Source organism: Fukomys damarensis, unplaced genomic scaffold (assembly GCF_012274545.1).
Source record: "Fukomys damarensis isolate Sample0158 unplaced genomic scaffold, DMR_v1.0_HiC HiC_scaffold_23, whole genome shotgun sequence".
Classification (NCBI taxonomy): domain Eukaryota; kingdom Metazoa; phylum Chordata; class Mammalia; order Rodentia; family Bathyergidae; genus Fukomys; species Fukomys damarensis.
Window position 1 is genome coordinate 7,367,768 of NW_022900935.1, and position 26,649 is coordinate 7,394,416.

Sequence of the window (26,649 nt, forward strand, 5' to 3'; positions counted from 1 at the left end):
TTACAATCAGAATCAGAATATATATTAATATATATATTAATAGCCAAAATTTACAGCTTTTATAGCACAGCTAGCACATGTAATTCTGGCTCTTCTCTCACCCTTATTATAAATCTAGTAAGTAATCAGATTTCATTTTTATTATGTTGGACTTTTTCCTTGTCACTCATAAGATTATATATTAGACAATATGTCTGATGTATCTGATGAATTTATAATTATTTTATATTAAAAAGTGATCCTTTTTTAACATTGCTTACAAAACCAATAAAAATGGCTCCAATGTATTTTTTTCCCCTAACCCTTGAAATTCTATAAGTATTTTATTTTATTTTTTTTATTATTATTTTTTTTTTGTTACCGGGTATTGAACTAGGGTCCTTGCGATTGCAAGACAGGCCACCTAACCATTGAGCTAAATCCCCAGCCCTGAAATTCTATAAGTATTTAAAGAGATATAGGCTATCATTTTTTTCCCCTCAAAGCCATCCAAATATTTATTTCATTGTTATTCTCATCCATCATTTTCTCTTAGATGATTCACGAAAGCAAAGAGGGTAGGTACCCATAGAGAATTGAAGATGTGTTTCAATATAAGAAGAGTTCGTTGTAACCATCTGCTCTGGCTTTAATTTGGTTTTGTATCTCTTTTGGATGTGGGAGGGTATTTTCATATTTGTTTTCATTTTTTTCTTAAATGTTGCATTCATTTCCATTTCATCTTGTATTGTGCATTTCCTGTTCTTCTGTTGTGTCTTTGCTTTGGTTGGTGGTCAAAGGAGCCAGCAGGGCTGAAGACCCTCCGTCTGGTGAGCATGCCCTCCTGGCGCCATACAAACAGCGAGGAGCAGGAGGAGGAAGATGATGATGATGTAGTAGGTCCTCCTGGGGATGCTGGCATCCCTGCTGGCACTGCAGGGCCATCAGAGAGGCTGAGGTTCTCCAGAGGTCCCCAAGTTACTCAATCACCAATTACCTCCTATTTCCAACTGGGAATTTGGGTCCCAAAGAAAGTGGTTAAAACTAATTGTGCCTCTTGCCACTGTTAGATGATACTGGAGTAGGAATTATTTTGCTTATCTGAGAACAGTTGGCACAAAAAGAGTCATGATGTTTGGAGATGTCAAGTCCCTTTGTAACCTGGAGACCCATAACTTTCTGGTGGCCTTCAAAACTATGGAAAGTTTAGTTGGCAGCATGACAGTTAATTGCTCACAGCTCCACACTCCAGACTAACAGTTGCTCTTTCTCCACCAATCTGGCCTCTAGGCTCTTACCACATGGGCCATTTGTTTTCAGAACATTCTGTTGTTTGCAAACTCACTGCATGATATACTCTGGCTTGGCCAATAATATCTGTGGTTGTTGTAGAGGACAGATATTTAACTTGCATGATTTTAGGTTATTTATTTTTATTTTTGATGGAAGGTATTTTAGGATTAAAGATTAGCATGTATAAGGGGAGCATTTTCTGCTTGTAGATGCTAAATTACAATCCATAATCTTTCTTCAGAACCATGGATTAGATAATAGCCCCATTTTAAAAATTTTTTTGAGACAGGGTCTCCCTATGTAGTTCAGGCTGTCCTTGAACTTTTTATGTATCCCAGGCTGGCCTCAAACTCACTTTGATCCTCTTGCCTCAGTCTCTGAACTGCTGGGACTATAGGTGTGTGCCACCATGCCTGGCTTCTATCCTCTTAAAGACTTGTTATATTTCGTTTTTTGAGGCAGGCTCTGTATTTCAGCCTCCTGAATACTGGAACTACAAGTGTGTGCCACCACGCTTAATTTAAAGTTATCTTTTCATTTAATTATCTCACTTCCCCTTGCCTTAGACCAGTGTTAGGGAAGGAGCTTTTCAGAGCTTTCAATGATACAAACAGCCTGTTGCACATGTGTGCCTAAGGCTTGCCATCACTGCCATTGACTTTTTGTTTCAGACTGTCATCCTTTAATCCACATTCACACAGTTAGTTGAGCTGAAATGACTTAGAAGTGATTCTTGCTAAAAAGATTTTTTTCCCCCTAAATCTTTGATTTAAGAAATCATCCTGTTGCTTAGAGAAACCCCGGCATTTCTGCAGATTATTATACTCAGGGAATCTTGCTTAGAAGTGTTGGAGGATGGTTAGACAAGGCCTCCCATCCCGCTCTATGTGCTGGAATGCTGTTTGTCCACTTAAACCTGTAACAATGCTTTCTTTGTTCAGACACCCACCACAGAGCTACCTTATTATTTTGGCCTTCAATGGTACTGATTGGCGTTTATAAATAAATAGGGTATTATCTAGTGACAGTTATGCCAGTCATTGTCTTGTGCATAGTTATAGTAAAATAAATACGGTAGTGGAGCCAGATGTGGTGGTGCACGCCTGTGAGACCAGCCTGGGCTACATAATGAGCCCTGCCTCCAAAACATTAAAAAAAAAAAAAAGATAAATAAAAATTGAGAGAAAGCAGAAGAATGTATTCAGAGGCAGACAGCCATTCCTGTAGTACTTGCTAAATGAACAGACTTTATTAACTTTCCAATAGATAATAATTGGAGCCTGGTACAGGATACCAGAGGCACTGAATAGAGAAAGCTTTTCTCCCTTGGGTTGTGTGACACACAGGATTGAAAGCAGAAAATAATTGTTTTTAAAGTAAATGTATTGAACAGACCTCTGCAATCCAGGTTTTGTTCATTCTGGTTATTTCATGGCAGAATATAGGACAGATTTCCTACAGTGATACCCATTTTCCTTGGAAATTGGTATTTTCCAATTTTTCTCTCTGTTTTGGATTTTATTTCCAATTTTCTTTAGCATGTGCAACTCTTCTTCTGTATGATTAGATATTAGCTACCTCCAGTGGAGCTCTTTTGGTTTGGTTTGTAATGAGCTTGGCTCCATCTCTTCCTGTGTAGTATGCATTTAGGACTTTGTGTCTTTCACCCACAATAGTGTTTATCTGTGATTTTAGGAGCCAGAGAGCTATATATAATCTTTGTTCTTGTTAACCTCACATCCAGAATCAAGCTGCCACCTATAGAAGAACCTGTGGAGACACCATGACACTGGCTCAGCATTAGTAGTCTTAACAGGATTGTATCTCTAGGATGCGTAGTATGTGCAAGGCGTTCTGGGGGCCACGGAGAGCCTAGTGAATCACACATAGGTCCTGCTTTTAAGGATGCTTTATGTAGTGCTCCACGCCTGGCTTTAGCCATGAGCAATTCTTGTGTGGTCCTCTAGTCTTTGCAATGAAAGAAGAAAGTGCATATGTGAATAAATTGGTATAATTAAAATTAGCATCCTTTATCTTCATTTGCAGCCCCGAGAGAAGGGCAGAATGCGTTTTCACAGGCTGCAGAATGTACAGATTGCCCTCGACTTCCTAAAGCAGCGACAGGTAAGACCATCTCAGGCTTTCCCTATTTTACCACAAAATGTTGGCCCTATTTAGGGATGTTCTTGTGCCACTAGGAAGGCCTGAGTAAATGATAAATCTGACTGACCAACATCTGAGTCTTAATTTGTTATGTGCAGTTGTCTTATGGTTGAACAAGTTGTTTGGTAGACTTTACATAGAATTTGTGGCTTTGAGGGACATTGTTCATGAACAAGTTGCTACAGATGGAATCTCATGGGCCACCTTAGTCAAAATGAAGATAAAAAACAAACCAGGGAAGAAAATGGGAAAAATACATAGCATCACAAAATGCTATATTGTCATGAAAACAAGATGAGGGAGTCACCTGGACTATTTGGTACAGCATCAGGTCTGAGAAAAAGGTCTTAGCTCTTAAGCAGTGCTTACTTAAGAGATTGGTTTTAATAGAGTAGAAAAGCATTTATAGTGGACCTACATATAGGAGGAAAAAAAGTTTTTCCCTCCCTAAATAAGGAAGGAAACTAAACAATACATTTTTAGACAGGAGGAAAAGTCAGTAAAGAGACTAAGACTGAAATGAGTGGGAAGAGTATTAAGAATCATAGATTATTTCCTTTGTTAGATACCTTCATGTTATAGGTGAAGAGACTGAGACAGCTAGAATGACCTGCCACAAATCATGCAACATAGATTAGAGCTGGGACTTTAACACAGGCCTCCTACATGTAGCTTAGTGTTCCTCCTGCCATCTTTGCAGGGTGCTCCTTTCTCCCATTGCTTCCTAACTGATGAAACAAAATCTAGGGATTGAAAGGATAAGAACGGGAGCACAATTGATGTTGTTACCTGTAAAAAGAAAAGAAAGTCTCTTTTTCTGCAATACTGTGAGAAGGAAGGACAGAGGAAGAGTGAAAAGAAAATACAGAGATGATTTGTAGTACAGAGGAAGGTAGATGAGGGAGTCAGAGGGTTCCTCTCCTCAGAGTGACCTGTATGGAAAATGTTTGGTATTGCTAGGTTGCCAAGCAACAGCAGTGGTCAACATGACATTGAACAACATGCATATTTTTGGAGTCAGTTCATTTTTGTTACTCTTACCAGCAATTCTCATTAACTTGGGCAGTTGTCTTTGTGCATGCTTGCATAGTAATGTTCTAATGTAACATTTACTTTCTACTGTTACTCCTGTTTGCTTCAGGTGTACTGTAGGTTCTATGAAGACAGGGAGTGTGGTCTTAACATTTTACCTTCAGCATCTATTATAATGAATGGTTCATAATTAATAACGTAGTTAATAAGTGTTTGTTTGAAAGAAACTAACAACAATGAATGATAAAAGTGTAGGCTGTAGAAGTGGCAGGGTACTGAAGGAAGCAGCTTTAACATGTCTGTGTGTAGTTAAAGCAGCCTCATGGGGCCTTAATGGTAAATTGAGAAGAATTGATTAGCTAGAAGTGTTAATAAGGACAAAGGATCAATTCCATTACTGAGATAGAATGGAAATCTGGGCAAGTAAGAACCTGGGACTCAGAGAAGAGTTGGGAGATCTCCAGAGTATTTCTTGGTGGGGGTGAGGTCTCCAGGTTGTACTACAGTTAGTTTTCCAAAGTAAAGTAAAATGAAAACCTTCAGACCCAAGAAGACAGCAAGTTGTGCATATAGGGTGATACTTGAATCATCGACATGAGCGCTGAAATTGTCAAGAAAGTGGCAGGTGCATCCAGGCATGGTGATGCATACTTGTAATCCCAGGACTCGGGAGGATGAAGCAGGAGGATCACTTCAAGTTCAAAGTCAGACAAGGGTACAGAGTATGTTCAAGATCAGCTTGAATTACAGAACAAAACCCTGTCTAAATTTAAGAAGGAAAGAAAAGGGCAGATGGTGAAATAGGAAAGAAGAACACGAGCTAGGTGCCAAAGTCATGGAGGAGTATTAATTAGTAGAGATTAGAAGGTGGTCTGGCCGGGGAGGTAGACTTCCCAATCAGAGGGGAACCTGACAGAGGTAGGACTGAGAAATGTGGACTTGGTTGATACTGCCAATCCACAAGCTCTGGATTGTTAATGACGGATGATTAGAAAAACTGAAATCTCAGGCTGGAAAGAGAGTTCTCTCATCCCCACTCATCAACCCCCACCCCAAGTACAGGAGACTTTGAGATATGAAAAGGGAAAGAATTAGCTCAGAGAACATTGTGTATGGGAAGTGAGGTTTCTATTTGAGAGATCATATTTTTGGTTTTATTTTTTTCTTCTTTTCTCTTTGAGACAGGTTCTCACTGTGTAGTTCAGGCTGGCCATGAACTGTGTAGATTTAATTATGTAGTTCAGGCTGGCCTCAAACTCTCAGCGATCGACCTGTCTCAGTGCTAGGTTTATAGGTGTGCACCACCATGCCTGGTTGGAGGGATCTCTCTTAACCTTAAGAAAGAAAAGAAAAAGTTCTGATTATTTAACTTAAAAAGCATCTTATAATACTGTGTCATTTCAAGCTTGCTTTGCTGGTGAGAATGCAAAATGGCGTAGCCTCTCTTATAAAGGTATGATCCAGCAATCCCACTTCTAAGAATTTATAGAAATGAAAATATGTGAGAACATAAAAATCTGTACATGAATTGAAGAGGCTAGAAACAAACCAGAAGCCCTTCTGTGGATAAATGCAGGGTACTATATCCACACAGATAAAATACTACTTAGCCAAAAAAAAAAAGAAGAAAAAAAAAAAAGGCAAAGCAAATTATTCAACAACTCGGATTGGAATCTCAAGGGCATTGTGTTGAAGAGAAAAAAAAAAATAACCCAACATCAAAAGGTTGAAGACTGTGTGATTCCACTTGTGAGGAATTCTGGAAAAAACATTGCTAGGGGCCAGCTCAAGGGACATTTTTAGGATGATGAACTGATGTGTGTGTTGGTTACATGAATTTATACGTGTTTTGGAACTCATAGGTTACACCAAAAAGTAACTTACCTGTGTAAATAACGCAAATGTGTAAAAATCAAATAAAAACTTAAAGTCCCAGAACTCTGAGACCAACTTCTTTTTTTCAGGTGAAGCTAGTCAATATTCGCAATGATGACATCACAGATGGCAACCCCAAGCTGACCCTGGGCCTGATTTGGACCATTATTTTGCATTTCCAGGTAAGGTTTATGAAGTTTGTGTTGCTATTGCTCATTTTGGACACAGCCTAGGAAGTTACATTGCCTTCCCCAGGCAGCACGGAACCTTCTATCTATATTTGGCACTGAACAAGGGTGGTTGGGAGTTAGGATGGAGAATTAAAATTGACCTGGAGACAAGCTGTTATATCTTAAACCCAGCACTTCCTAATTATTTGCATAATGAAATGCAGGGATTTTCTACCTACCCATTTGTGGTTTGGCCCTGTCCTTGGCATTCTAGGTATTGGAAGTCTGTTTGCTCAGCTAAGTCAAAACTGGGCTTTTATGGACTGGGGATTTAGCTCAGTGGCACCGTGCCTGTCTCATAAGCACAAGGTCCTGAGTTTGATCCCAGGTACCCAGGGGAAAAGGAAAAAAAGGGTCAGGGATTTAGGTCCTGAGTTCAATTTCCGGTACCAAAAAACAAAAACAAAACAAAACAAATAAACAAACAAAACCCACTGGGCTTTTTAGGAACTTTCTCGTATGGGAGGTGGGGAGCCATGGCACAAAGGTTCCTAATCCTACCTTGAAATAGGATTTTTCCTTATCTCTAATCTTTAAACAAATCTGATTGATTATAGCACCTTAGTGGCTAGATTTGTACATGTGCTATAAGCACAGCCTTGTGGCAGTCATCATACCCATCAGCATGGTCATCTCCAAGTGTTCACATAGTCACGTGGCCTTCTTGTTCCCCATGCCTAAGATGGCAAATCCTTTTAAAGTTTGGATTGGTGCTAGAAAAGAACAGCCCTATTTTCATAAAAGGCTTTTCTTTTAAATCACTTCTAGCCCACCCAAACAAAGCTGTTTCTCAGGCAGCCCTCCAGTACTCAATTGCTATGCGATAGGCTGATGGATTAAAGAGAGTACTCCTTCAGCAGGGGGCAAAGAAGACTACTGTAACTCAAGTCACTTGACTCCAGAGCTGAGGCCAGTGTGACATTTTATTTAGATAGTGCCACCTTCTGGTTTGAGACAGAACAGCAAGTGTATGTGAATTTTTAAGACCCGGGAAAACTGAGAGCGTAGCTTTTTTTTTGGGGGGCTCTGGTCTGGAGCCAGTGCTGGTACTGCAGCCTGGGCAGGGTCAGGAGTATGTAGAGGTAATGTGCATTTTTGTGGTGCTACAATATGTTTTGAAGCAAGCTTTAAATTTAGGGATAACCAAGAATCTGAACTTGGTGAATATGCTCTGCAAGGTAGGACCAAAGTCTTTGTTGAACAGAGGAAGGCTTGAGTGTGTATGTGTGTGTGTTTAAGAGAAGTTTTGTTTGATTTTTAGCTACAAACATGCCTTCACTGTGAGTGCCAAATGTTAGTCTCATAGGCATAAGGTTATATCCACTGTGTTTCTGTTTGCCCTGACTACAACTGAATCTATTTAAAAGAGGAAATTTGCCTGGGTATGGTGGCACACACCTGTAATTCTAGCACTCAGGATGCAGAGGCAGGAGGATTTCTGAGTTTGAAGCCAGCTAGTGCTGGCCTGAACTACATGTATTGTGAGACTCTCTCTCAAAGAAAAAGGAGGAAGGGGAGAGATTAAGAGTCACGTAATGAATAATCAATTGTTAAAATTTTGTTCAGCTGGGAATTTAGCTCTGTGGTGCATCCACCTGCCTTGCAAGTGCAAGGTCCTGAGTTTGTTTTTGGTACCAGGGATTGAACTCGGGGCCTTATGCTTGTGAGGAAGGCAGAGGTACTAGCTAAATACCCAGCCCACAAGGTCCTGAGTTTGATCCCCAGTTCAAAAAAAAATATTTTTGAGACAGCAGAGATGAGAGTAATGGAGTGTTTCCTTTCTGGAACAACTCTATCGGGAAAATAATTTTTTCTTTGTTTAAAATTTTTTATGGGGTGTAGCTCATGGTACAGTATTTGCCTAGTATGGTGAGACCCTGAGTTCAGTCCCTAGCCCTGGGAAAAAGAATTGTCAGGAAAAATTTTAAACATTTATAAAAACAGAAGAACTACCATATACCCATCACCTACCTCAATATTATTAGCTAATATAGTTAAAAACTATTTCATCTGTATTGCGATCCACTCCTTCAACCCCTTTAGAGGCAATCCAAGACCTTGTATAATTTCATCCATAAATATTTCATTTTGTATATCTGAAAGATAAGGGCTCTTGTTCAAGCAAACCACCAAAATATCATACCTTAAAAAATACTTTTGTGGGCCAGAGATTTAGCTCAGTGGTTTCACCGCCTGCCTTGCAAGCGCCAAGTCCTAAGTTTGATACCAGGTACTATGCCAAAAAATTTTTTTGTAAAAATTGTCAGTTAGCTGATCAATATTTAGACATTCTGAATTACTTCACATAAAATAAAATAGTTCATTTGGGGCTGGAGATTTAGCTTAGTGGTACCGCCACCTGCTTCACAAGTGCAAGATCCTGAGTTCGAGCCCCAGTACCAGAAAAAAAAAGTTTGTTTGGATTAGCATCTTAGCAAAGTCTACATATTACCTTAAATCATTTTCTCTCAGTGATTTGCTGAAGAAATTGTTGGTTGGTTGATTTGGTTTGGGTTTTTTTTGCAAGGATGGTGGTGATGTGTACTTTTATTATTGCATATCAGGATACACATACTGTCTTTTTGGGGGAATATTAAGATTGATAAGTGAATTATCAACATGATTCATTAATTCTGTTTCCTTTTAGCCCAACACCTAATACTGATCACCATTGCTAATTCCATTATTTCATTAGAGATTGAAAAATGGTGATATTCTAATTCTGCTAATCCTTCTTTATTTAGCTGGAGTATTTACTTAAAGGAGAATTTCACCTCACCAATTACCCTGAGGGATTGTTCACAGGGAAAGACAAAATAGATAATCCCATATTTCCCTGTGTCAGTTTTCAGAATAGTTGTGTTATCGCATAGCTCCTTCTAAACGTGGCTCACCAATCAAATGTTACTGAGTTTTGGGTTGCTCGCTTCTTCTGGAGTTGGAGTCCATGTTCTTTTCATCTAGAACAAAAAATTGAGTGAAACAAACAAAATTAATGGTAAAGTTCATTTGAAAAAGTAAAAGTGAAGAGTGAGGGAGAAACTGGCTCTGCAGAGGAAAAAAACAGATGAAAGAACACCCTGGACAAAGCAGGGTGGGCTAGTGTGAGGAAAGCCAGATAGCAGGCTTTTCTTGGCATCTCTGTCCTTTTTAAAAATATTTTATTTTACTTTATTTTACTTTTTTTTATCTCTGTCCTTTTATACTGTCGAAATCTTAAGGAAACCTGAGAACCTCTACAATACAGGTCCTAAGAGGCAGTGCTGGGATCCCATGTCTCAGGCAGACCTCAGGTCTAGGTCATCCTAGTGAAAATGTGCTTGAGTTCCCATGAGAAGTCCACATGGAGGGCTGTGGGAAGTGTTCTGTGCATGTGTCTGGGATCTTGTAATTGATAGGTTATGCCTACTGCCCCAGCCAACTTTGCCATACCCTGATTTTGTGTGTCAGTTGGTTCCCTAAGATTCTTCAAAGGTAGCCAGTGACAGCTTCTTTTTGTTTGTTTGTTTGAGACAGGGTCTCACTATGTAGTTTAGACTGACCTGGAACTCACTATATAGCCCAGGCTGGCCTTGAACTCACAGTGATCCTCCTGCCTCAGCCTCCCAAGTGCTGGGATTACAGGCGTGCGCCACCACACCTGGAAGTGACCTGGAAGTTTCTTTATTGACCCTTTTTTAAAAAATGTCACTTCAACTCAATGAATTTTTAACAGATTTAATATGCTCCTATCAACTGTAGTTCTCATTCTTCCTAATACTCAGATAGCTGCATCTTTGGCCAATATGACCTTTTTCTTTTCTTCAAATTTTTTTTATTAGTGTATATTTGTGATACATAGTAAATAAATTAATCATGGGGGAATGGTAGGTAGTAAATATATGTATTACATCTTGACCCTTTTTACTTCTTCCTCTCCCCTCCCTATATCCCCAGATCCCCTTCCCTTTACATTGTTCAAAGGGAAATTTTGTGGTTTTGTTTGTTTGTTTGTTTGTTTGTTTGAGATAGGGTCTGTCTCACTATGTAGTTGAGACTGACCTGGAACTCACTATGTAGCCCAGGCTCGTCTTGAACTCACAGCGATCCTCCTGCCTCAGTCTCCCAAGAGCTGGGATTACAGGCGTGCACTACCACACCCATTTTCAAAGGGAAATTTTAAAAGAACACAGGTGTATTCAGAGAAATCCAACCCCTATCCTTGGTCTTTCTATCCTGTTTCTTCCCTTTCTCAATAGTTAGCTGTTTTAAAACCTTTTTAGTTATTTTTTGTTTTCATTATATTATTTGTTTACTTTAGGAAAATGTGCATTCTTTATTTTATACTTTATTTTTATAGCTATAAGAACTTTATTGAAGTATAATTTACATATCATAAAAATCAAACCATTTTAATTGCATAATTCAACGATTTATATGAGCTTTATAGCTATCACCATAATCCAGTTTTGGAACATTTTCATTATCCTTCTTGTCCTTTTACAGTTATTCCCTCCTCCCATCAGCAGCCTCAGGCAACCACTAATCTATTTCTATGTCTAGATTTGTCTATTCTGAACAGTTCATATAAATAGAATCATGTGATCTTTTGCATTTGGCTTCTTTCATGAAGCATAATATTTTTGAGCTTCGCTATGTTATAGCATGTGTCAGTGGCTCATTTTATTGTTGAATAGTATTCTGTTGTATGAATTTACCATTTATTTTGTCACTTCAGGAGCCGATGGTCATTTGTGTTCATTTTTTGGATCTGATAAGTAATGCTGGTGTGACTGACCTCATACCAGTCTTTATGCATGTTTTCATTTACCTTGTGTAAATATCTATTAGCTGTTCTTATTGAGAACTCAAGCCAAATGAACATGGAGTAGAGATGTCAAATGTTAGAGATCAGCAAAGTAGTCACTCCAGCCAGTCTCTGTAACAGGTGCTGGTGAAGTAGAGCAGCGTTATATCTGTAGATATAGTGGCAGGTGTCCTCTCACGTTCATTAAATACAGTATAGGTTTAGCATTCTGTTAATTAGAAAATAATCCAGAGAGTTTAGATAGAGGGTAGTTTTAGTTGTCTAGACTTGAGGTCTAAATTTTTGTGTACTTCGTGGCACTTTATGCTTTTCATATTAGATGAGGCACCATTCATGTTTGTGGAATGAATAAGTGAATGAATGAGCTCTTTCATTCATGAAGGGCTGTCTCTATGAGAGAACTGTGGGCAATAAACAATTAACTGGAAAAAGCTAAAAGAGAAGATATGAATAGGTAGACCCTGAAAGTCTGCTTTCATAGAAAGCAGTAGGACCCAGCCTAATTGAGAGAAAGGTCAGTTCTGTGATCAGAGTTAACTTAGTGAGATAGTGGAAGCTGCTCCTATGAAGGACAAGCAAACGTTCAGGCTTTGGATCGTGGAACATAGCTCCATTCCGTAGAGCCTTATCAGGAAAGAGTATATTGGGATCCCCTTGTAGCCTGCAGGTGTCTGATAACTTTTAGCTCAAAAAACAAATAGGAAATAAAGGGATCTACTGAAGGCCAGGCACTGAGCCAAGTACTTTATAGACATTATTTCATTATCTCTGTCTACAGTTCCATTAAGCAGGTGGTAGTGTCCACATTTCACAGGTAAAGAAATTGAGTCACCTGGTAAATTAGTTAAGCTACTTAGCTTGTAAGTTAACTGAGCTGGGAATTTGAACCTAGTTATACTCTACTACAATCTCTGCTTCTATCCTAAATCACTTTTCGTGTGGGGAAGGAGGATGCAAAGGCCTAATGTCTCTGACGTATGCAGAGGTTTTAAAAAGAAAAATATCCACAGAGGTAAATGTTCTAAATTCTGTGAAGCTTCTCAGAGAAATCTACAGCAGTAGGAATCATGTTAAGTAGCTGCTTCTCTTGCCCCATTTTCAGGAGTTTCAGGCATTTGGTTTGTTTATATTTTATTAATAAAATTCAAGTTCAGGCTGTGGGACATGTGATTTAAAAGTTCCCATTTTTTTGTTGTTGTTGTTGGTGGTGGTGATGGAGTGAAGCTCCTAGAGAACTTCATTCTATAATGTCAGGCTTTTGCTGATTGAACTATTTGCTGTCTGAATTTCCCGTGTCCTCTTTTATTTTGTACTGCGCTTTCTGACAGCCGTAAGATGGCACTGCAGCTTTGCAGTCAGCCTTAAAGGAAAGGTTGGGGAAAGTGCCCCCTGCACTGAGGCAGGTGGGGGCCTTCAGAGGGCCTGTATACTTTAGGGCTTCTCACTGCTTTCTTTCTGGGGAGGGCATGTTATAGGTGGGTAGAGCTGTGTTGCCACAAGTTTAGGGCTTATGCTGAGCCAAGAAGGTTGCACCTCTGTTATGTGATCTGGATATTTGTGATACGGATCAACAGCACCGCCAGGTGTGGTGGCATCTGCCCATAGTCCAGCTACTCAGAAGCCTGAAGCAGGAGTTTTAAGGCCAGCTTGGACAACATAGATATCTGTCTTAAGAAAGAAAGAAAAAAGAATTACAACAGCAAAACAAAATTATGCTGGAGATGTGGTTCAGTGGTAGAGCACTTGCCTCACAAGAGGGACAAGGCCCTGGATTAAATCCCCAGAACCATGGAGGGCAAAAACAAGCGACAGGGAAGAAACACATATAACCTCCTTTCCTGGACTTCATTCAGAGCCCCTTGATTTATAGTTTTTTCTTATCTGTCAGAAAGTAATTTTTTACTAAAAAATTGGGGTGATGAAATCCTATTGATATCACAGATTAATGTTTCAGTCTGACTTTTACAATCTAATTTGGACTTCCTTTCCTGCTGCAGTTGGACTAAATCACCTGGATCTCATTTTCAGAAGTTCCTCTTTCTCTCATTTGGTGGCAAATGTTACTCCTTTGTGGGCACTCATGGCCCATTGGAAGTCCAGTTGCTACTTTAGAATCTATTTTATGCAGATTTCCATTCCTGGGTACAGATTTGCATCCCTGCTATAATTAGAAGGTGAGGTAACATACATAGGGTTGAAATGAAAGTCGTAAGTTCACATCTGGGTTTTCCACTTATTAGGTATTTAACTTTGGGTAGATTAATCAACTTTCTTAAATATCTATTTCTTCATCTGAGTGAATGAATATAAAGTGGTGGTTTTGAGTGCATGTGGTTACTTTTAGGATTAAATAAGATTTTTTTTTTTTTTTGGAACTGGGGATTGAACTTGGGACCTTGCACTTGTGAAGCAGGCGGTAGAAGCACTGAGCTAAATCCCCAGCCCTTAAATGAGATAATCTTGTGTTCACACATGCTTGGCATATAACAGGTGTGCAAAAAAGTATGAGCTGTTGGTGGCATCTGCACCATCAGTGATTACTGCTGAGCATTTGTGTCAAACGCTGTTCACTGGAGATCTTGTTTCTTTGTTGTGTTTAGAAGCAGTATCCTTCCCATTAAGCTTTACATACTGTACTCAAAACCAGATGCCAGGTTTTTCCTCTATGTCTTTGGTCAATTGAGTTAACAGATCTTTTCTTTCGAAAGCCTGTTTCTTTCTTTTTTTTTTCTTTCTTTCTTTTTTTTTCCCTTTTTAACTGGGAGTAGGCTCTGGTTTCTCATTGGGTTAAAATTTGATTAAAATAATTGCATCGTGACCTGAAGAAACTGAGATTATGTATATCTTCTTAATATTTTCCTTTGTACATCTTGGTGCAACAATTAAAATTATTTGCTTTTGTAGTTTAGAAGCCATAATTGCAGCTTCCCCAGCCCTCCATCTCTGTGGCCCTTTCCTTTCCTTGCTGGTTGGAACCAGCCAAGCTGTTTTGCTTTTTCCCTTTTTGATATTGTTCTCCTCCTTCCTTCACATTACCTCTCTTCCCCTCCCTTTCCCATTTACTCTTACATTCCCCTGCTCCTCCTCACCCTCTCCTGTTTTCCCCTCCCCGGGTTTCTGGCTCCCTTTTGCTTTCTGTTTGTGTTACTGAGGGCAGTGCTCCAATTACCTCATATTTGGAGAGAGGAAGCTGCAGCCAATCCCGTTTCTGTCTGCTTTTAGGTCAAGTGATTTCTGAACTGCAGTGAGATGCTTTGAATTTGTCTTGTTGCAGCTCCGAGCCTGTAAGATGGCTGTCTGAATCGGCAGCGGCAGGAAGAGACAGAGAGGCAGGGAGGGAGGGAGAAAGAATTGGAGGGATTGCCGGCGTAGTGCATGTTTATAAATGTGTATCAGACCCAATGAAGCCAAGGTTGGCATTTTTCTGGGATCCCAGGACTGGTTTAGCTGCATTTTTGCTGGGATTAGGAGAGGAAAGAAATGGGAAATTCACTAGGCTGTGTTAAGGAGCCGAAAGAGTCAATAGCTGTTCCAGAGAAAGCTCCCATATCTCCTAAGAAAAGGGTTCGATTTAGAAGGAAGTGGAAGGGGAAGAAAATCCCTACTCTGGAGGCATCTCACAAGGAAGAACCCTTGGACGGACCTGGAGTCACTAAAGAGACTGAAACCCTAACGAAGTTCACAGTGAGTCTCCAGAAGGAAGACGGAGTGGGAGGGGCAGAGCATCCCCCCTCAGACATTTTGCTGCCTGTGGACTCAGCCCAGAACTCACAGGTGGGTGGCCGGGGAATGATTGTGCAAGTGAAGGAGAGATTCCAAGGGGAGATCCAGACTGCTCACCTTTTGTTAGAGAATGAATCATCAGTGGCTGGAGAGGTCTGGGATTCCCTGGAAGAAGGGATGACTGTCATTGCTCACCTGCTTGATAACCCAGCAGAGAGGAACTGTGAGAAATCAGTGAGCCAACTGGTGGAATTTCCTCGGACAGCATCCTGCAGCAGCAGGGCTGTGCTGCTGCCTTTGCAAGAAGAGACTGCAGTGGAAAGGGGAAGTGTTCAGCTTGGATTTCGGTGTAGCACTTTGCCTGGGATAGATTACCCCGCTGACATGAGAAATCACAACCAACTTTCAGAGGGCTGGAGTGTGGGGAAAGGAACCAACAGTATTTTGAGAGCCCCTCAGACAGTTTCCTGGACTGCTGAAAGTTCTGTTCCTTTTTTACTACCAGGCCAGTCAGGAGGCCCTACATGCACAGAGTCTGCCCATGTGGGTCGGACGCCCTGGCAGGGTCACAGATTACCTGCTTCTCAGAGTGATTTTTCTGTCAGTGGCATGACTGTGAGTGTTTTGCCCTCATCCTCTGGCTACGGCAGTGATGGGCTGCACTTACATGGGATCCAGCCTAAAGAAACAGAACCTGAAAAGAGCTCCATATCCTTCTCAGAAGAGGATGGCACCCTTTCTTTGGAGGCAAGCCACACCCCGTCGTGGGGTCTGGAGGAGGTAGGTGGGGCATGCTCAAAGGCAATCTAACTACTGTTTGGATTCCTGGCTCTCAAGCCTATAAAAATGGATTATGGTGAGCAGTGAGAATCCTGGTACTTCTCAAATTTTCCCCCATGTGGGGTACTGTGAGTTACTGACTGCTGGGGCTTGGCAAGCAGAATCTATTTCAGGTCCATCCCTCGACACTTGCCACCAAGTCTTGCTGTCTCTGAGGAATTTGTGCTAGAGCTACCTGGCTGGGTTGGCTCTCAAGGTGCAGCACTACCTAGTCCTTACTCTCAGGCAGGGCTGTTTACCTGCTTCTTTTGCTGCAGTGAGTTGTGATGAAGCAAAGAGGGGAGAAAGAGGTCTCAGTGAGTCTCTGAAATTAGTATGGAAGGCTGAGAGATGGTGAAGGGATGAAGGTGAGTAGCTGTCTTCAGTGTGCTTGCCCTTCTCCCTAGAGAGCTGTGCTCTTACTACTAGCTGATGTAATCCCTCTCCCGTGGAGAAAAGGCTAACGACAGCACTCATTTTGTGTCTGTATGGGAGGAGAAGGCTCACCTTCCTTTGCTTTGCAGGATTAGGGCATAGAGTTACGGGGGGTGGGTGTGGAACAGGGCAGAAAAGTCTGTTTTTTTGAGACAAGGTCTTGCTATATAGTTTCGGCTGGTCTTGAACTCACTATGTAGCCTCAAACATGGTGATCCTTTTGCCTCAGCCTCTCAAGTACTAGGATTATAGGCATGTACTACCATGCCCAGTTTGAAAGTTCCTTCGCTATCGGTATTGGTATCAGGAGCAGAGAGCGGACCCCAGAGAGCCCTAAGCAGCCCCACCGCCCCACTGGCCTAGTTACCATCACACTCTGGGACCATCACTGCAACCATGAGCAGCGAGGCCAAGACCCAGCAGACTCCCGCTACCCTCCCCCCTCAGCACTGCCAACACTAAGCCTGGCACCATGGGGCACCACGGTGCAGGGGGCAGTGGCCACATCAGTGGCTCCTACAGGTGGGGACAAGAAGGTTTTCACAGCAAAGGTTCTGGGAACAGTAAAATGGTTCAGTGTAAGAAATGGATATAGTTTCATCAACAAACAGGAATGACACCAAGGAAGATGTATTTGTACACCAGACTGCCATAAAGAAGAATAATCCCAGGAACTACCTTCGCAGTGTAGGAGATGGAGAGACTGGAGTTTGATGTTGTTGAAGGAGAAAAGGGTGTGGAGGTAGCAAATGTTACAGGCCCCAGTGGAGTTCCAGTTCAAGGCAGTAAATATGCAGCAGACCATAACCATTACAGATGCTATCCATGTCACACGATTACCAGCAGAATTACCAGAATAGTTAGAGTGGGGAAAAGAATGAGGGATCAGAGAACGCTCCTGAAGGCCAGGCCCGACAACACCAGCCCTACTGAAGTGAAGGCGAAGGTTCCCACCTTACTACATGTGAAGACCCTGTAGGAGTCGACCACAGTATTCCAACCCCCTGTGCAGGGAGAAGTGATGGAGGGTGCTGACAGTCAGTGTGCAGGAGAACAAGGTAGGCAAGTGAGACAGAATATGTATCGAGGTTATAGACCACAATTCCGCAGGGGCCTCCTCTCCAAAAACAGCCTAGAGAGGACGGCCATGAAGAGGATAAGGAAAATCGAGGAGATGAGACCCAAGATCAGCAGCCTCCTCAACATTGGTACCCAGTACTGGCGCAACTTCAGTTACTGAGGCAGATGCCCAGAGATTCCTAAACCACAAGATGGCAAAGAGACTAAAGCAGTCTATCCACCAGCTAAGGATTCCTCCACTCCCCAGGCTGAGCAGGGCGGGGCTGAGTAAATGTGGGTTTAACATCTCTACCATCATCTGGTTTAGACATCCAGCAAGAAGAAACGAACTTGAAATTCCAGCAATAAGAAATGAACAAAAGATTGAGAACTGGAGATCTTAAGTGCTTGCTTTTTGCCCATTGACCAGATAACTAGAACTATCTGCATTATCTATGCATCATGGGGTTTTTATTATTTTTACCTAAAAAACGTCTCTTTTTGGTAATGACAAACTTTTTTTAAAAAAGTCTTGTTTTTCTCAATATACCTTTAAAGGTTTTTAAATTGTTTCATATCTGGCTAAGTTGAGATTTTTAAGTACTTCATTTTTAATTTGTAATAGAAGTTTACAACTTGATTTAAAAAAATCAATAAATTACAAGCACCTGTTAATAAAGGTCTTAAATAATTGTCTTTTTTTAAAAAAAAGTTTGTTTTTTGCTTGAAACTGTTTGAGGTTTTAACATGTTTAACATGTTTTGTTTGAGAAATATATGGTCAGATGTAGGTGATGGTTTTAGTTGCTAAATTCAGTGAGAATTCGGAAGTCTGGATGATGAGATAAGGACACACAAAGATCTTGGTGGCATAACTTCTAGCATGTAGATGTGTGAATATATAGTTATAGTTTACTCATGGCTGAAGAACTTTTATTGGCATGGTGGCCTCTGCTTAGAATCTCAGAACAGCAAGAGGTGAGGTGGAAGATGAAGTAGGGCACTTTCTTGGCTAGGCTGTGGGCAACTGATATTACATAGCCGCCCTGATACAATGATCTGGATGAAAATTTCTCCTGGGGGTAGATTTACCTCATAGGTAGGCCTGAGTCATAACAAGGACACAGACCACTCTGCAACTTGAATTGTTTTCTGAGAGAGGTTACTGTGCTGACACATTAAAAATAAAACAAGCACCAACAAAAAGCAAGCAAACAAGACAAAACAAACACCCCTGAGCTGCATACAGACTCCTGTTTAGGAAAGTGCTGGTGCATGACAGCCACAGCTGCTCTTCTGACCCTGTCCTCCCCACTCTCCAGACAGATACTTACTCCGAGAAATGATGTAACAGTGTTGTGATATCAGAGTCCTTATCTTTTAGAGATAACTACTGAATTGTTTATAGAAGAAATAATATGTGTGGGGTTGACTTCATAATGGGGGGGGTGAAGTGGGTGAAGTGGATAAAACAAAATAGTTATGTGTTGATAATGGTTGAAACTGGATGATGGCTACAGAGTAGTATACTGTTCATCTCATTTTGCATATATAAGAAAATTTTCATTTCAAGTGGGACAGAGTAAATTTGTATAAAAAAGAAAAGCTAAAAAAGTAAATTGTGCATAAATAGATTTAATAATGATGTTAAAGTTATTAATGCATATGCTGACTGAAAAGGGGTTTAGTATTGAGTACATATGAAATGTTATAGAGGTGAAGTGGTTAAGAATGTGGAGCTAGGGCCAGGGATTTAGCTCAGTGGTTCCACCACCTGCCTCTCAAACTCAAGGACCTGAGTTCAATCCCTGGTACCAAAAGAATAAAAAAGGAATGTGGAGCTGATTGACTTGATTTGAATTCTAGCTCTGCCACTTACTAGCAGTATATCTTGGACAAGTTACTTAATTTTCTGTGCCATAATTTAATTGTTTGCAAATTAAGGATGAGAATAGTATATATGTATGTTGCAGGTTTGTTGTGAGAATTATATGAGGTAGTATGAGTGAAGCACAGTAAATGTTAGTTATTGATTCTGTTATTGAAAGAATCTCTATAAATAAACAAGAAGGCACATATCCTTATAGAAAAATAGGGGAGAGCTCAGGACCATGAAGTTCACAAAAAAGGAAATCAGAATGTCTCACACTGTAAGAAGAATCTAACTACTAGCAAAGGATATAAAAATTAAAACAGAAAGATACCCATCAGATTGACGGTAAAAAGTCTGAAAATACCTAGGGTAGGCAAGGGTGTAGAGTGACGGGAAAACCTTTTCATATCCTGTGGTTGGAAGTATAAATCAGTACTAGAGAGAAGTTTGGCAACATCTCGTGGAACAGAAAAATGCTCATATCCTATGATCTAGACTTTCCATTCTAGCTATAGTCTCTTGTGAGATCTTCAAGACTGAATTTAAATACTGAAGGGAACACACTCTTCCTTCTACCTAACTCTCATATTGGTAATAAACACCTTCTTTTTCTCTATTCCTCACAAACACATAAACATGGCTGCCATTGGGTCCTTCTAGCTGAGCACTGTGCTTTCACTTTCTGCTTTTTTTTTTGTATAATTAACAAATAAAATCTTATATTTAAGGTGTACAGACAGCATCATGTTTTGAGATACATATATGTTGTGAACGGATTATCATAATCAAGCTGATTAACATATCCATCACCTATATACTAACAAATTTTAATTTTCTCCAATTAGGAACATTTTTATAATAGTACAAGTCAAAATATTCCTTTTTTTGGTGGGGGTACCGGGGATCGAACTCGGGTCTTTGTGTTTGCAAGGCAGGTGACGGAACCACTAAGTTATATCCCCAGCCTGTGTCAAAAATTTCTTAAACAAAAAGAAAAATATACTCAGCATATGCACTCAGAGGGAGATTAAAACACTTAAGTGAAGGGCTAGGGATTTAGCTCAGAGATTCTACCACCTGCCTCAAAAGCTCAAGGTACCAAGTTCGATCCCTGTTGCCAAAAAAATAAATAAATAAAATAAAACAGTTAACTGAATACCATTCTAGACAATTTTTTTTGATATTTCTGCATATTGATTTATTTTTGAAAATAAAAAATTACCAATGCCACGTAACATTTTGTAACCTGCTGTTTTCACTTAATGGAGGGTTGTGGACACGTTTTACCTCAAATTGATGTTAGTATCATGATCTCTTAAAGACATCATTAATAATTCTCTTCTCCATCCTCTCATTACCCTTTCTCATACCCCACTTCCACTCCTTTTATCTAATAATAGTTTTTCTTCTACTTTAATATCTCCCCCCCGCATGCTGGTATTGAACGCAGGGCCTTTGCTCTAAGCTACATCCCCTGTCTCCTACCTTGTGTGCTTTTAAAAATTATCTTTATTTTGAGACGGAGTCTTGTGCTAAGTTGCCCAGGTTGGGCTCAAACCTATGATCCTCCTGCCTTAGCCTACCAGAGTGCTAGGATTAAAGGTGTGAACCACCACTTCTGAATATCATACCATCTATCATATATCATGTCATATCTTTTTTATATTTTACATATGATGAAAAATATGTGATACTTGTCTTTCTGAGTCTGGCTTATTTATCTTAACGTGATGATCTTCAATTCCATCCATTTTCCTGCAAATGACATAATTTTATTCTTCCATATGACTGAGTAACATACTTTTGGGTATGTCTTGGTTAACTTTCCCATTGCTGAGGCACAATACCTGATGCCCACAACTTAAAAGAAGGAGAGGTTTAATTTGACCCATGGTTTTGGGGAATTCAGTTCATGGTCATCTGGTTCTGTGGCAGGAATTTATCATGGTAGAAGAATGTGTTAGAACTAAGATGCCGGAAAACGGAGCAGAGAAACAGTGCCAGAGAGCAAAGAACAAGGAACCACATAAAGATCTCAAGGTTGTACCTCCATGATCTATTCAGACATACCTGGAAGTGTGCTTTACTTAATCGCAAGCCAATCAGATGACACAATTAAGCTTAAGCATCACAGTGCATATATATCGCGAGTTCTTTGATCTATTCACCTTTTGATGGACTCCTACCTGTTTAGGCTGTTGAGAATTGTAAATAAACACGGGCATATGGATTGTACACTATAAATATATGTATGCAGGTATCCCTGTAGTATGCTGACTTTAATTTTTTGGGTAAATAATCAAGAAGTGATATAACTAGATCAACTGGTAGCTCTGTTTTTGAGAGGTTTTTGTTGTTGTTGTTTGTTTGTTTTTGAGGAACCTACATATGATTTCCGTAGTGTTTGTACTCGTGTACACTGCCACCAGCAGTGTAGGGGTGTTCCTGTCCCTACACTCTCACCCCACATCCTAGCCATTTATTATTTTTTTAGACTTGATGATAGCTGTTCTGACTGGGCTGAGATGGAATCTCAGTGTTGTTTTGATTTGCATTTCCCTAATTACTTATTGGTCATTTGTACTTCTTTTGAAAAGTATCTGTTTATTTCATTTGCTTATTTATTGACTGGGCTATTTGATTTTTTTGTTTTGATTTTGAAGTTTTTTGAGTTCTTCATATATTCTACATATTAATTTTCTGCGAGAAGAATAGCTGTCAGATTTTATCCCATTTCTGTAAACTATCTTTATTCTCTTGGTTGTTTTTCTTGCTGTGCAAAAACTTTTTTTTCGTTTTGAAAAGTTTACCAACAGTCCTATTATAAAGCCCTTATTTTTTTGGTTCTTATGAAGTTTTTGTTTTAAAGATTGATGTGCAGAAATTTTTTGATTTGATGTAATCCCATTTGTTGACTCTATTATTTCCTCTGATATTGGAGCCCTGTTCTGGAAGTCTTTGCCTGTGCCTGTGGTCTCACATGTTTTCCCTGTGTTATCTTTGTAGTTTTCAAAGTTTCAGATCTTATTATCTAAGTCTTTCGTCCACTGGAATTGAATTTTTTGTTTGTTTTCTGGTGATAGTTGGAATTGGACCCATGTCCTTGTGCATGCTAGGGAAGCACTGCCACTTGAGCTATATCCCTAACCCTTTGAATTGATTTTTGCACAGGGTAAAAGGTAAGGATCTGACTTTAATCTTCTATATATAGATAGCTTTCCTAGCATCATTTGTTAAAGAAGCTCTCTTCTCTCCAGTGTATGTTTTTGGCTCCTTAGTCAAGAATCAGATGGTGTAGTTGTGTGAGTTTGCTTCTATGTTCACTATTCTATTCCATTGGTTTTTTTTTTTTTCCCTTGGGTTTTTTTTGTTTGTTTGTTTGTTTTTTTGAGACAAGGTCTCACTATGTAGTTGAGACTGACCTAGGACTCACTATGTAGCCCAGGCTGGTCTGGAACTCACAGCGATCCTCCTGCCTCAGCCTCCCAAGTGCTGGGATTACAGTACAGGTGTGAGCCACCACGCCCAGTTTATTCCATTGGTTTACATGGGGTTGTTTTGTTTTGTTTTTTTAAAACTGTATCTTTGTAGTATAATGTGAAATTGGTATTGTGATGCCTCAGCCTTGCTCTTTTTGCTTAGGATTTCTCTGGGTGTTTTGAATCTTTTGTGTTTCCATGTGAGTTTTAAGATTTTTTTTTCTCTAGTTTTGTGAAGGATGTCATTGAAATTTTATTGGGGACGTCCTCCTTTTTTCCCTTTTGCTTCCTTCCCCTCCTCCTTCCCTCCTCCTCCCCCTTCTCTCCCTCTTCCTCTTCCTCCTTCTCCTCCTCCTCCTTTTTTTTTTTTTGTTTGTTTTTGAGACAGGGTCTCACTGTCAAACTCATACAGCGATCTTCCTGCCTAAGTGTCCTCAGTGCTGGGATTATAGGCATGGACCATCATTCCTGGCTACTGCTGTTTGTGTATGTTTTATAAATTATATGAGTCACTTTTTAAAAGCTTTTTTTTTTATGTTAAGGCTCGTATAAAATTACATTCAACGCTTCAAATTAGGAGGTTGTATTCCCAAGAGCCACAAGTAAAACTTATGCCTGGATGGCATAGCAAGACCTTGTTTCAAAACAAACAAAACAAAAAATACACAAACAGAGCTTTTGGTCACATTATGAAGATTATAAATAAACATCAGTAAAATGACTGAGAAAAAAGATCTGGAGTTACATAACCATGTATCGTTTTGAGTGAGAATTTCCTGAGATAGCATAGACTCTGAAAAATGCCGTTATAGCTTGAAAATCTTAAGATGAAATGTAGATGATATTTTTTAGAAAGTTCACTCACAAAATACCTTTATTGATGAAAAAGATATTGATGGGCCAGGGATAAGGAAGGAAGGGAGGGAGGGAGGGAGGGAGGAAAAAACTAAAAAAAGAAGGAAGGAAAGAAAGGCAGACATTGATATCAGTGACACAAGTGGTTTTTCTTGTGTTTGTTTTGTTTTGCATGTGAAATTTGAATGGCATTTTTAAAAATGTAAAGTCAGAAAAATTATTAATGCCAAATTAGTGAACTAGATATACTGCTTAATTTTAAGTATGTATATAGGTTTAAAAATTTCTAAATTTATGACCTGATTTTTTTTGTGCCAGGATAAAACTCAGGTCCTTGCGAGGCAGGTGCTGGAACCACTGAGCTAAATCCCCAGCCCTTAAATAACTAAATTTAAAGAAGACTACAAAGGCCTTTCTCTGTCTCTTTTACTTTCATCCATCTGCTGTCATTTGGGAAAATATTTGGGATAGCCTTATTTTAGTCAAATTGGACATTTCTCAGTCAAGTTCTTACTGGACAAACATGTTTATTTTATCCTTTTTTGCTTGGCTAAGTTATACTAAGTAAAACTCTAGCAGACATGCTATCTCTAAGAAGTTCCTGTCATTGATAGTTAGGGTTGCTAACTTACCTTGGTCACTACATCTCTCTCTCTCTCTCTCTCTGTAAATTATCTCCCCAACTAAATCATTTGACCATAAGGCCTGTGGCTATCTTTACTTTGAGACATTAAGAACTTAAACAACTCTTAGTATGCAGTGATTGCTTGAAAAATGACAGAATGAATAAATAATATGTGATGTATTTTGTTCTCTATGGTGACTGGCATAGGGTTAAGATATTCAGTTAATACACTTACTGAACAAAGATCATATGGTTTCTCTGAAATGAGAAACCTAAAGTATAATGAAAAGAGCAAAATAAAAAATAGATAATAGGAAATGGGTAGATAGATCTTTTGCAAAAGGCAAGGAGACCAAGAGATGAAGCAGAAGGGAAGGGAAGGGAAGAAGATGAAAAAAATTAAAATGTGTCCTATACATGTACCAACCCCCCACAATGAATATAATTATTATGTATTGCAAACACATACTAATAAAAAAATAGGGAACATTGAGTTTCTGGGAATGTTTCAGAGAAGGAATTAAACTTGGAAAAGTGTGAGTCTTGGAAAGTGTGAGTGAAATAAAATTCAAGTAGATGTGCATTAGTCTGTGGCATAGTATTGAGGCTATCCTCTTCCTGAACAGCTTCTTGCTTAAAATCAAATGAGGGAGAAAGCTTTCTACAACTGAAGCTGGATTTCTGCCTTTGGGAGATTGAGTTAAATTCTTCCACAGGGCCCAAAGGACAACACTGCATACACGTGACACGTGAATAATATAAGAAGAGATGGGCAGAAGCCACATTTAATTGCCGGGATGGTTGTGGTGATGATCCCATTTTTCCCATCTAGTTTAGTCTAGCAAGAGCTCTAATCCTAACAGAGTGTTCTTCCTTTCCCTGAGGGAGCCAAGTATTTCCCTGTCTCATTACAGCTGCATTGAAAATCTGAAGGAAAGCTGTTGATTGAAGTAGTTTAAGTGCAGTATACAGTAATACTCTGATTTGCAGGTAGGAAATATCATCAGAGAGACTGGCCACAGTGCTTGTGCGGGGCATACATTGCCAGTGAACTGACTGGAATTTAGTTTTTTGATAAAGAGCCCATATACTTAGATTTCACTTTGCTTATTCAAATTCATTTTTACTCCACCAAATTTACTTTCTGTTCCCAACAATGTTTTGCCTTAACATGTACATGAAATAGTTGCTGTGGAAGTTTGAGGATATGTCAGTGTTGAGTAGCATTTAGCCATTAAAATGGGCAGCTAGAGATCTTATTAAAGGGAATTGGAATAGAATTGGTACTAGAGAGAAAGTATTTCTTTTGGGCTCACAGGATGATGGCTTGGGCAGCATGAGCCACATCCTCAGCTTTGTAGCTTCATATGACCCCCCCCACACAATTCAAGTATTCTTAGAGTAAATTGGATTTTATGGAATTGATTCACACTGATCACAGTAGCAAGAGTTTGCTTGATGTGAGTGATTTAATTTATAAAGTGAATTTTAAATGGGATGTGGTAGTATACATCTGTGATCCTTGCACTTAACAGGCTGAGCCAGGAGGATCACTGAGTTCAAGGCTAGTCTGGGCTATATAGTGAGTTCAGGGCCAGCCTAAACTATATAGCGAAATCTTCTCTCAAAACGGAATACTAACTGCCACATTTTTTAGTATTTAGTATTTTAGTATTTTTTAGTATTTAGTATTTTGTATTTCAGTACATGTTTTGTATGGGAAGCATAATCTTAAGGTTGTCAGGAGAACATGGAGTCAGAGCAGAAGACTCATGAGTGGGAAGGTAGGTAGATTTGTGAAGTGGTCTTAACTAGCCTGTATCATCAAAGTGTGATAGCCAGATTTTTCTTGTAGGCTACATCTGTCAAGGGCATGATGAGGACACTCAGTCCTTGAATCTGCGTCTGGACAGCATTTCCCCTTTATAGATGTAGAGGTAGTACTTCTTCGATTTCCTTTTTGAGGCTTCCTCTGTGAACTACAGTATTTGAAGAAGAGAAAGTTAAAAGCCTCCATCTTATTTGTTTTAAGTTACTCCATGCCTTGTCTTCTGGCAGATCTCTGACATCTACATTAGTGGGGAGTCAGGGGACATGTCAGCCAAGGAGAAGCTCCTCCTGTGGACTCAGAAGGTGACAGCTGGTTACACAGGAATCAAGTGCACCAACTTCTCTTCCTGCTGGAGTGATGGGAAGATGTTCAATGCACTTATTCACCGATACAGGTAAGGACAGTTGAATTTCAGTGCTTCTGGAAAGGCTTCCTCTCTTCTCTTAAAAAAAATTATAATGCCATTTTCCTCAATCAAAAATTAAGCTGTAGAGCCGGGGATTTAGCTCAGCGGTTCGGTGGCCTGCCTTGCAAGCTCAAGGACCCAAGTTCGATCCCTGGTACCAAAAAAA

General features: G+C 39.8%; 1 protein-coding gene and 1 pseudogene across 23 annotated transcripts in view; both read left to right on the forward strand.

The window, feature by feature from the left end:
* Positions 1–26,649, forward strand: part of LOC104863465 (microtubule-actin cross-linking factor 1) — a 340,469-nt gene that overhangs the window by 136,440 nt on the left and 177,380 nt on the right. For 10 of the 23 annotated variants that reach the window (XM_033767735.1, XM_033767743.1, XM_010625879.3 and 7 more), the window contains 3 exons: positions 3,319–3,396; positions 6,432–6,524; positions 26,305–26,471. In XM_033767735.1, the coding sequence (XP_033623626.1) occupies positions 3,319–3,396; positions 6,432–6,524; positions 26,305–26,471 (338 nt within the window). Of the gene's footprint in view, positions 1–3,318; positions 3,397–6,431; positions 6,525–14,718; positions 15,883–26,304; positions 26,472–26,649 lie in introns of those variants that run through there. The other 13 variants (XM_033767724.1, XM_033767727.1, XM_033767730.1 and 10 more) reach the window with 5 other exon arrangements.
* LOC104863467 lies at positions 16,593–17,747 on the forward strand (annotated as a pseudogene).